General features: G+C 39.1%; 2 protein-coding genes across 2 annotated transcripts; one reads left to right on the plus strand and one right to left on the minus strand.

The window, feature by feature from the left end:
• Window positions 1-954: 954 nt before the first annotated feature.
• Window positions 955-5,171, minus strand: pfdn6 (prefoldin subunit 6). Its single transcript, XM_039814456.1, has 4 exons — window positions 4,960-5,171; window positions 4,677-4,747; window positions 4,391-4,515; window positions 955-1,360 (listed from the first exon to the last, which is right to left on the minus strand). Exons 1-4 carry the CDS (start codon window positions 5,021-5,023, stop codon window positions 1,240-1,242), a joined length of 381 nt encoding a protein of 126 aa, XP_039670390.1. The 5' UTR covers window positions 5,024-5,171; the 3' UTR covers window positions 955-1,239.
• A 215-nt stretch (window positions 5,172-5,386) lies between these two features.
• On the plus strand, window positions 5,387-8,553 carry mmgt1 (membrane magnesium transporter 1). The gene is made up of 4 exons (XM_039814434.1): window positions 5,387-5,515; window positions 5,918-5,970; window positions 6,087-6,190; window positions 7,704-8,553. Exons 1-4 carry the CDS (start codon window positions 5,437-5,439, stop codon window positions 7,858-7,860), a joined length of 393 nt encoding a protein of 130 aa, XP_039670368.1. The 5' UTR covers window positions 5,387-5,436; the 3' UTR covers window positions 7,861-8,553.
• Window positions 8,554-11,591: the final 3,038 nt, after the last annotated feature.

Here is an 11,591-nt window from a genome sequence, read left to right on the forward strand (position 1 = left end):
TATGGGCGCCTTCTCTACCAGCTGAGCTAGCCAGACGCCCGATGCCAGAATGTTTAATGAATTAAAAACATGATATCCAGACCCTGAGTGTGTTGGCCGGATAAACAGACGTTAAATAAAGATAAAACGTTGGGAGCTTATAAGCTAGATAGCTCAATTCTTTAATAGAGCTATTTAAAAAAAAAAAAAGTAGCCTATAGGTGCATAAAACAATTGAATATCGTACTTTACACAACTTCAGCTGGTTAATGAGCAAAGGTGTATCAATATGGGCTACTTTCAACCATAAAAGTCATACCTCTAATATTGACTGTTGATTTGTGTCTATCCTACAGTCTACTTTATTCCCTTATAATGCCCATATTTAATGCTGTCTTTTTTTTAAACGTCATCCTTGCACTGCTATAGTTTTTTTTATATTACTATGTCTACATTCTTCTCTTATTTTGTCCATATTTAATGCTGGTCTCTAGACTTAATCCTTAAACTATTGGACTTATTTGCACTACCACCATGACACACTCCCATAGAGCACCTTACCATGCAGACTGAATCACAGGGTAAAGTATCTATCTATCTATCTATCTATCTATCTATCTATCTATCTATCTATCTATCTATCAGCTGTTTGCCCTGAGCGGGGCATTAACTTTTAAGAAAGTTTTGGCTCCTAAGACCATAGAGGGCTTTGTATTCGATTATTCATGTTGCCATAATCCTCCGCTGGTGGTACACGGCAGGGGAAAGCACATTCATTAATGTGAACAATGCTGCGCCGCTGCTCTGAGCTGTGGGTTGGGTCAGTGACTGCACCACATCTGCTCTGGTGGTCACCAGCCTGCCCCAGTAATTAAAGCAAATGTTCAACAGAAACAAGCACACAGCAAGCCTGTTCTTTGATATTCAGCAGTCAGAGAGAACCTCTGCTCACACAATTAAAACTAAAGGAAAAGGTTTGACCTTTCATGAAAAACAGGTTTATTAGTAACAGGGGAAGAGTCACTGTAATAACAAATGAATGACAAGATACAAGCAGAATTTACTCAGCCTTATGTTGAAGGTTTACATCATGTCATGACTAACCCTTTATCTGTATCTGTATCTGTGTGTGTGTGTGTGTGTGTGTGTGTGTGTGTGTGTGTGTGTGTGTGTGTGTGTGTGTGTGTGTGTGTGTGTGTGTGTGTGTGTGTGTGGGAGAGAGAGAGAGAGAGAGAGAGAGCATGAAGCTGGATCCCTTGGTCAGACTTTGCCGACAGCCAGGCCCTGAGCTCTCTGAAACTCCTGCTGTAAACTGGACAAGACTTCTCGATGCTGTTCAGATTTCTTCTCCATGTCTTTCAGGACCGTTTCGTACCTTTGACTGCAACAGGACAAATAAATATATAAATTAAACACCACAATGAAACACATTTGGCCATATTTATACACTGAATGCGTTAAGACAGGAAATGTTGCTCATCCTTCTGTATAAAACAATTCTTTTCCACTCCATGGTAGAATACACTATATCTATCCGACGCCAATATAGGGGACTAGGCAATGGGAATTACAAAAACACTTTTATAAAACATAATAAAGTTTAATGGCACCAAAAACTACAGCCTAAAGAGTGATCATAAAGTTAAAGGACAATTCCTATAGAAATAGCGATTTACCCTCTGCCCCGAAAGCTAGCGTTAGCAGCTAACTACCGGTTTGCTGTATCTTGTTTCAAACAAGAGACACATTATAGCATGAAAATAGATCTCAGAGAACGGTCAACTTGGTACACGAGTTATTAAAGTTCATTTTGCGCCGGAATTGTCCTTTAATACAACACCACTCTGATGTTCCTCTCTGATTTTCCTCATTGTGTCCTGTTGTGGCATAATACTAGGGCTGGGTATTGTTAAAAATGTTTTCAATACCAGTACCATGACTTTGATACCGGTTCCTAAAGGATACTTTTTTCGATACCAATTTTATAAAAAAAAGAAAAGAAATTACAACATTACACACAACAGCACAATATATTTTAATTTATGTTTCAGCCCCGACTACGTGAGTTTGTCTCTGTGTAACGTAGAGTTCTTCCTGCGTGTCTCTGTGACGTGTAGTGTTAGACAGCCAATCACAGACATTATTCGATCTTGGTAGAAGCATGCTGCATGCTTATTGGCTCACTGACTCTGATGAGATTTACTCCTTTGGTATTGAAATTGGGTATTGAATGATGAGGCATTTTTCAATACTCGATACTTTAGAGGCAATTCGCTCGGTGCCTAAAAAGTATTGAAATCGGTACTACATAATACACACAAAAAGATAGACTCACGGTGCTCCTGCAGTCACAGGGACAGAGGAAAGACTGTGACAAAGGATGTTGTAGATTATTGTCCGTCCACCAAACTCCTTACTGCCCTCTACATGTGAGTGAGCATAACACATGCACCGATATCCACATGGAGCCATTTCTTAGTTAGGTGCCTAGTTTTGTGAAGAATGTCCAGCGACAGCCACCATTGGTGACTATTAAGACGACAAGCATGTGGAGGAGGGTGTGATATCATTCTAAAAATGTCATGGCGTTATCTTACAGAAGGAGTTGTTTTACATGGATTGAAATTCAAGAGAATAAGACATCACATTTTATGTTTCCCCTATAATTTTACAAGCCTGGCAGACGGATTCAGCGTTTTGTTGTGGAGCGAGCACTGCGCCGGACTCCATTTTAAAACAAAGCCTTTTAAATGCTACAATGCTTGTAAGAAAATAACGGGTGGAGCAGGTGAGCAAGCTTTAAAAGTCATATAAGACATATTTAACAGAATTTGGTCAACCTAGGGGAAACACTGGTTTCTGTGTGACATTATTTTAGGGAAGGAATTTCTTTCTTAAAATCATTGATACTGTACAATAAATGCAGTGATATCTACCCATGATAATAAAGACGCTGACAACTATGTTGACACTTACTGAAGTCACAGCCAATAAAGTGTAATTGTTGAGTTAAGTGCTGCAAGACTTTGCTTTATCACGTGATGGACGACTGGCAAAAAGTCTATCAGGTTATTGGTGAACATATCAACACAAATTCAATGTCCCTTTCAAAGCTGCAGTTGATAACTTTTATAAGTTTTTGTCATATTTGCTGAAACTAGCAGTAGAAAGTAGCAGATGAGGAAAATAATGTTCTTCTGCCTCCCCCTAGTGCTCCTAATAGCATTTGCAAGTTTCCACCGCGCCTGAAGGAAAACAACCAATTAAAGCCAAGGAGTCTCTAATGCAGTCAACGACACTGATCAAACCTTACAAACAAGGCAGCGCTGATCAAATATGAATCAAGACACAATCTTTGTAATTTTACAGCTATACAGTAGTCTAAAATGTGTTTCTGAAAACATTTGAGGGGGAGAAATAGGCAATGCAGTAACAGGATCTTGATTCATAACTGTTAAGCGCTGCCTTGTTTGATCAGAGTTCCCGACCCAAGCAGTCATATTGTCACTGCTTTAAGAGTCTCCTCGGCTCTGATTGGTTGTTTTCATTATGCCATTAGGAGCACCAGGAGGAGGCTGAGGAATGGGATTTCTTCCACAGATTATCTGTCTCATGTAGCACTGTCAGGACATTGTGACAGTTCGAGCACATATGACAATTTTTTCCTTTCTTTTTATAAAAGTCACCAACTGAACCTTTAATGCCCTGTAACAGGGGAAAGGGAACATGCACAGGATGGTGACCATACTCCAGTTTAGGCAAAAGAAAGTTGCATTTCTTGGCCACATTTGTAGGAGCCTTTAAAACAGGACATGTCTGGTTGGGCTGTAATTATGTATTCAATCTAGAAATGTGGACTTCGGAAGACCCAGCCCTGGAATTGGGACACAACGTCTGAGGCGGTATTGAGCAGGGGTGCATCAATCGTAGGTTAAGTGCATAGTGCATGTTGGCATTTTTCACAACATACTTTCCTACTTACCTGTTGACAATAGCTGCCTGCCAAAGTATGAAAAAATAATGCCATTTGATGTTGCAGTTGTTATGGGTCAGTTAAGAATAATACAGTACCGCCAAACCAGATATTCATAATGAATTTCACCTTCAAGGATTGATAAATTGCAGCTCAATGCAATTTCTGATTCAATCAGATGTGATGTAGTGAACCCTAGTTACAATGTATTACAGAGAAAGTCTTTCCTCTTCTCCACCAATATTACCATAGCATGACGACTTTGTCCACACTCAGAATAAGGTATCTGAGTAATGATCATAATTGAACCCCATCAACTGAAACCACACTGGATTTATGGAATATGGATTTATATACTACTGCTCTGGTCAAACCTATGCAGGATGTAGGACTACTGGCATGCCCACTATATAATGGACTACAGCTTTAGTGACTCACATCTCTCCGTTGATGTACTCCAGCCTTTTTGTGACTGTGGCTTTGGCCTCATCCAGGTCTTGCTTCACTAATACTGGGCCGATAAGCTTATACACAGTGTTCGTGCTGCCCAGCAGATCAAGCTCCTGGAAAGAAAGAAAGACAGAGAGAGAGAGCGAGAGAGAGAGAGAGAGAGAGAGAGAGAGAGATCAGTTATTTAATACTGCAAACTTCAATATACCACATGAACGGGTTTACAGCACTGAGGAAAATAAGCTTTTTAAAAGAAAAATGAGCTGTTAGATACCTCTTTGACAATGTTGTTCTCTGTCAGCTGCGTCTCCAGCTTCTGTCTGGCTGACATGTTCTTGCTAACATCTAAACAACAGACAGTATTAAATGAGTGGGGGTATTCGTCTACTTTTTATGTGACGGCAGTATTGTTACAACCATAAATGATAGTCTAACCGTACAGGGAATATCGAACGCCTTAAATTAATGTATAGCTAGCTGCCCTAATATGGTCAGTTAGCTAGCTCGCCACAACATGGCACGATATGAGAAACCATGCAATGCTAGCTGGCACCTACCTTTCTGCATCTGTGTATATTTTTCTACTTCCGCTTTCAATTTCTTTTGAATGGCCTCTGCCATATTTGTGTTTGGTCTAAAAAAAAAAGTACGATAGACTGCGTAAATATATCAAAGAGATAACGTTAAGCTGCTAAATATGGTATAAGATGAAAGCTCTGTTAGCTAACAGGAAAGGGCAGGGGCCAGAGCGGATGTTAGCCGAATGCCGACCCCTTCAAAGTAAAAGCTCTCACTACTTCAGGGTATCAGAGAATCTTTGGTTGTATTCATGACAAATACATAAGCACAAATAAACATCACAAAGCAAAAAAAAAGAACATTAAAACCACCCCAAAGTGTATTTAACATAGTTTAAATATGGTATCTCGTAGATTTCATCTGGCTATGATGTTTTTTGACCCTGTCATGGTTGGGGGCTATTTACGACACTGTTTTACGACACTGCACACAGTTCGTCATAGCTCTGGATCAAGATGGCCTCGTCGTTTTGGAAAGGTGTTGTCGGCGTCGGACTTTTTGCCTTAGCTCATGCAGCTTTCTCTGCAGCACAGCGTAAGTTGTAGTGCGGGGAGTGAAAGCACGGGGCTCCGTATCTTTGTGTAGTTCAGGAGGGCTCCGCTGTCCCCGGTAGGGTGATAAACAGCAGGTCGGGCCTTTCGGTCCATCAGCTAGCTAGCTAGCTAAGTAGACGCTAGCGCAGCTTAGCCCCGTTCCCAACCATTCACCACCGCCATCTGCAGTTAATATTAAAATATCCCCGCTAGTGACATACAACGTTAAGTTTGACTAGCATGGTGCTAAATATTAATGAGGGTTTCTTGCTTATTAATCCACTGCTTAGCGTCCTCTGCCACTGTGTCATGGTGTTCATGTGAAGCACTTTGACTTTGACTGTAAAAGGTGCTATATCAAATGTAGCGTATTATTATTATTAAAATATATTTCTCCCATCAGATCGATCGTACATGCGACTCACAGAGAAGGAAAACGAGACACTACCGATTGATGTGAGTGGTTTTCATTCCGTCATCTTTAAATCGCCTGCCTTTCGCAACCAGCCCCAAATATGTGTCTATGCTATTTATTTTTTTGGATCATTTTCATTATGCTTTTGTTTTTGCAGATTGTATTACAGACCTTATTATCGTTTGTGATGACCTGTTATGGTATTGTTCACATTGCTGGAGAGTTCAAAGACATGGACGCCTCCTCAGAGCTCAAAAACAAGTAAGTGGAGTTGCAGCACCTTTCTCCCTTGATAGTCGGATTGTTTGTGTCTTCTGCCACATGGGAAGAATGCTGCATTTATAGGAACTCTACTTTGAAGCAATAACCAGAGACGCATTCTGAACCTAGACCTAGACAAGAACTAATAAACGGAATCCGTTGAAGAAACATTCCAACATTACAGGAGAACAACAAGGCATCTACAAAGATTGCACATTTTTGTCTTTAAAGTAGGGCTGCTCCTTCTTAGTCGACTAATCGGTCGTTTTGGTCTTAGCTTAGATTTCTTTAGTCGATTAGTCATGTTTTATGCTTTTTTTCATGCTGAATGACTCATTTCCAAGAAACGTACGAGCACATCTCTGGTAAACACAAGAATTAAAGTGGTGCTTTTGCATGACTCTTTGCGGAGAAACTCAGATTTACAGATCTGTCGATTAAATCAACTAATCGATTAGTCGATACAATTGAATTAGTGTTAGTCGACTAAGAATTTCTTCAATCGAGCACAGCCCTACTTTAAAGACCAAATGGTTTAAATACCAAGTCTCAAATTTCATCACCATTTTCTATCTGCAGAAATCCTTCACATTAACAGTTTTCTTTAAGTAGGTCCCTCTCACATGCCAAATCATGGAGTTCTAAGGAACAAGACCGTTGAGCTAAAAAAAAAAATTATTTTGGCTCCCTAAAGCTATTTTATGTGCAGTATGCAATTAATAACGGCATCACTACATGGTGTGATGGTAGTTTAGGCTCGTCTGTCTGCCCATCATGAGTCTTAATTGTAGAAATGTTGCTAGGAAAGGAAAAAGTTATTTTTATTCAATGAAATATCAGGAATTGGTGATAAATGTCCATCACAAATCCCAAGAGTCCAGGGCAGTGTTTTATAAATGACTTGCCTCGTCCAACGAATGGTCCTAAGACGTTTTAATATACAATTCTACCCAACAAAGGAAAGCAGCATATTCCCACACTTGAGAAGCTGGAACCAGAACATGTTTGACAGTTTTGCTTTATTGTCAAAACCGATTTAATGGACTAAGTGTTTTAGCACTGGCTAATCTACAATATTTCGCTAATGTTCTGTCTAAAACAGTACTTAATTATTTACCGTATGTTGGTGCAAGTGCCTGAACTTTGAACTGTTGGATGTCAGACTCCCTTGCTTTTTCATATCCTCATTTTCCACCAGAAGCATAGGTGGTAAAAGTGCCTCATGCACATTTGGCTGTGTAGGTTATTACAATATGATTATGGCAGTCTGTTTTTGAGTTGGTGTGTGTGTGTGTTTGTGTCAGGGTTTTGATTCCAAAAGATTTAATGTCTTTGCTCACTGCTCTAAATTAGACTTTTTAAATTGCATCACAGTGGGCAGAGACATGACATCTGCCGTTTTGTTAGAGGAGTCCCATAGATATAAATACAGAGTCCCATGTGACATCAACATTACAGTGCCAAGCAATAGACTATTTGTACATTACTTTATTTCATTTTTTTTTTTCCCCAGAACATTTGATACACTGAGGAACCACCCATCCTTTTACCTTTTCAACCACCGGGGTCGGGTGCTATTCCGCTCGCCGGAGGAGGAGCCCTCCTCTGTACGCAACCAGCAAGCTCTTCCCAACCCCATACGGCTACGCAAGCTGGAGCATTTGCACTGAGACTGGCCTTTCTTGCCTGTAACGTCATCAACGTCACATAAGATTTTGTTTTTTGTTAGACAGAGGAGGCAAAGTGAGAATTCACCTTCCTCTACTTTTTAATTTGTATTTGTACATATACTAATATGCTGTCCAAACATGCATCGCTGTCCATAAAAGTGGTCACCACCATATTCACACTGACTGTGCCAACCCTTCAATTTTTCAAGCCGATTTGTTTGTATATTTTTGCTTTGGAGTCTTAAGATACAGAGACATCTGCCCCTCTTGTCCCCTCTCAACTCATTTGGGATATTGCTGTCCTTTGTATATCCTTTGTATAGGGGCATAAAAATGCCTGTTTTTGTTACTGTAACATTTCAACCACAGCAACTGTCTGGGCAACATTTTATGACTTGAAATGAGTTTTGTATGAGCTGAGGACCTTTTTCTTTGAGGATTTCCTGGAAACATAAAGGCTAATCTGTAACATCCTGTATGCATTAAAGAGGTTTGCTTTATGCCACAGGAAATCAACTCAAGGTGAGACGTGAGAGCTGGAAACGATAGACAGCCGTTCCACTGATACTGTGAACACTGAGGCGAAATAGAAAGTTATGGTACATTCATTGGGGTGAAGTTTGTTTTTCCTTCATTTTACATTTTGTTAACAGATGTTTTTAATTTAATAAAAGGCATACTGATTTTACAAAGTGTCAGAATCTTTATTTTTATTTTTTTGCCATATATCATGGAGCATATAAGATGGAATGTTGCTTTTGTTAGACAAAAGGGATCAAATCTGTAAGCTGTAGGGGCTGTTACAAGATGTAAAGTGGGAAGGCATCCGTACTATGCTGTCTTGGCATCCTGCTGAATTGGTGTGGAGGAATTGGTGACAAATGCTAATTGTATCACAGATAAGTCTGTGGGAGAGGAAGTTCTTAACGTAGTAGCGACAATGCAGAGATGTGACTGTACGGAAGCGTATTGTATTCACCATAGGGAAAAAAAAATGTTTAGACACCTTATCTCGTAATTACGAGATCCTCATCTCGTAATTATGAGATAATTTTAAACACCTGGAAGGCGGCATATTTAGGGGACATTTTAAAACGCTTCACGTGAAAAAATCTTAACGTGGTTTAATGTACCTAAACAACGATCAATCGTCACCAAACTCCTCTCCTGTATTGCTCATCATAACCACTTAAAACTGTCAAATCTAACCCAAAGTCCACATATGTGACACTAATCGTTGCTGCTCCATTAAGGGTAGCCTATTGTAAGGAAAAAAACTTAACGTGAAAAAGCTTAACGTGGTTTAATGTACAAACAACGATCGATCATCATATAGGAGAGGATTTTGGTGATGATTGATCGTTGTTTAGGTACATTAAACCACGTTAAGCTTTTTCACGTTAAGCTTTTTTCCTTACAATAGCCTACCCTTAATTGAGCAGCATCGCTTTAGTGTCAGATAACGGCCATAATATTTAAGCTTTTTCACATTAGGACTTATAAAGCCAATGAGAACCTTGGAGAGTCAACCCCCAGCCGCTCCGCTGCCCTGCTGTGAAGCAGAAACGCTTTATGTCAGATAACGTCCATAATAATTGGACTTTGGGTTAGATTATATTACAGTTTTCCGTCGTTATGAGGGGTAATATAAGAGAGAAATGTGGTGATGATTGATCATTGTTTAGGTACATTCAACCACGTTAAGCTTTTTCCATAGGCTAGCCTATGGAGAAAGCAGAATGTCAGATAATGTCCATAATAATTGGACTTTGGGTTCAAGTTTTTGACCGTTTTCAGTGGTTATGAGGAGCAATATGAGAGAGAAATTAGGTAATCATTGATCATTGTTTAGGTACATTAAACTATAAGCTTTTTCCTCGCCATAGGGCCAATGATGAAGAAAACATTACTGTGAGATAACTTCTATAATCGTTGGATTTAGATTTAGTTTTTTTGACAGACTTAAGTGTTCATGACCAGATATGACCATGATAAATCTGGTGATGATTGGTCGTTGTTGAGATACATTAAACCACGTCAAGCATTTTCGTTAAGCGTTTTCCTAGATATGGTGTTTTTAAATTATTTCGTAATTACGAGATCTTTTCTCGTAATTATGAGATATTTTCTTGTAATTACGAGATATGGTGTCTAAAAAAATGTTTTCTATGGTGGACCTTGTTGCTGGACTGCTGCATCACAGAATGTTCCACCTGATCAGTGGTTGATGTTGGCCTCTAGGTGGCAGTGGAAGCTGAGCTTTTAGTCTGATTTGTCAAGGAAGCTAGCCTAGAAATCTAGACGCAGCCAGGGTCTTCTTGATGTGGGTCTGGCTTGTCAGGCTACAAGGAAGCTGCACCAAATCAAGAAGTTCATCTCCGCAGCACAAAGTGTTGTATGTCCATCTCTCCTCACACTTGAGGTGAGGTTAGTTCCAGAGAAAAAAACAGTGTAGGCTGTTTCTGTTGGATGGATTGATCCATCTGATGAAATGAGTGTATATCACAGCTGAAAACGTTGCCTTCATTTAAGGGAACTTTTCTATATATATTTTTAATATGGTGGTAAATGCTGTGGAAACCCCTTTTCTTTTTGTTGTTGGAAAGGTCCCCCTAACAGTACCCCTCTAAGGGTCCCAAGATGATTCACAATGTACATTTTGTCGCACAAAATGTAATTTTTTTTGCTATTTTTTTTTCATTCATTATTAATGAGAAATGACAGACTAATTTGATTCTTCCTCTCAATTGATTCAGATAAAATGGGGACAAAAGTCCCCCCTTTGGTTGGACTGGTCACAATCAGTGAGGACGGTTGGACAAGCCCAAAAGGTTGGAGGGAGGCTACTGCAGTTAATACTGAGCTGTACCAGAGAGCAACTTCATTCCACTTCTGAATCAGACACTTTGTCATGATGCAAAATGCAATTATTTTGGGACTGTATGCTCTTAGATGTATCTTCTAGGTAAAAAAAAAAAATACACACACTGACACACAACAGGAGATACCTTTCTAACTGGTTTATTTTTTGTTTTGTAAAAAAAAAAAAAAATTGTTTCATAAAAACTTTCCATTTTATATATGTATTTAACAGTTTACAAAATTGGCTTTAAACATTTTTATTCAAAATATTTCTTATACTCTGAAATAAACAAATTCACAAAAATAATCTATATTCCTTATGAACATTAAAAAGTAGTGTACATCTGTCATAAAAACAAGGAAAACAAAGGAGGAGCGCTGATTTGGGTTTATGTAAAAAGCAGCAGAGGGCAGATTACCAGCTGTTAAAATCTGACTGTCGACTTAGCCCGGACAGATGCATTTCAGTTCCTCTGAATAAAGTTGTAATTCTGGGAATCAATGGAGTGTTTGTGGAGGAAGGATTTGCAGACTGAGAAACGCAAATAAGGGTTGGGTGATATGACAAAATATACCATAAATCAGGTATTTTATCAAAAATGTCCATCTGTTTACTTTATCATTTGTCAATTGAGTTTTCAGAAAATTGACAATATATCACAATATATATTGCTACTGCCACATGAAAGTACGTACATTCATATCGCCCATCCCTAATGCTAACGCAAATCGGTATCAGCTGATATGGGAGACAAATATTAGATAACAGTATCAGTTTGGTAAAAAAAAAACAAAAAAACATCAGTGCATCCTTTCGGCAGATATAACACTTAGAATATGAGGTGGACCTGTTAGCCGTACATTTACAT

Source organism: Perca fluviatilis, chromosome 10, assembly GCF_010015445.1.
Source record: "Perca fluviatilis chromosome 10, GENO_Pfluv_1.0, whole genome shotgun sequence".
NCBI lineage: Eukaryota > Metazoa > Chordata > Actinopteri > Perciformes > Percidae > Perca > Perca fluviatilis.

Bases quoted from the DNA above. Each gene is read 5' to 3' on its own strand.
- pfdn6 (XM_039814456.1), bottom strand. From the start codon at position 5,023: ATGGCAGAGGCCATTCAAAAGAAATTGAAAGCGGAAGTAGAAAAATAT. The intron at 4,516-4,676 runs GTATCTAACAGC...CTTTCTTTCCAG, and splicing joins AGAACAACATTGTCAAAGAG to GAGCTTGATCTGCTGGGCAG. The intron at 1,361-4,390 runs GTGAGTCACTAA...GTCCTGTTGCAG, and splicing joins GAGTACATCAACGGAGAGAT to TCAAAGGTACGAAACGGTCC.
- mmgt1 (XM_039814434.1), top strand. From the start codon at position 5,437: ATGGCCTCGTCGTTTTGGAAAGGTGTTGTCGGCGTCGGACTTTTTGCC. The intron at 5,516-5,917 runs GTAAGTTGTAGT...TTCTCCCATCAG, and splicing joins AGCTTTCTCTGCAGCACAGC to ATCGATCGTACATGCGACTC. The intron at 5,971-6,086 runs GTGAGTGGTTTT...TTGTTTTTGCAG, and splicing joins ACGAGACACTACCGATTGAT to ATTGTATTACAGACCTTATT.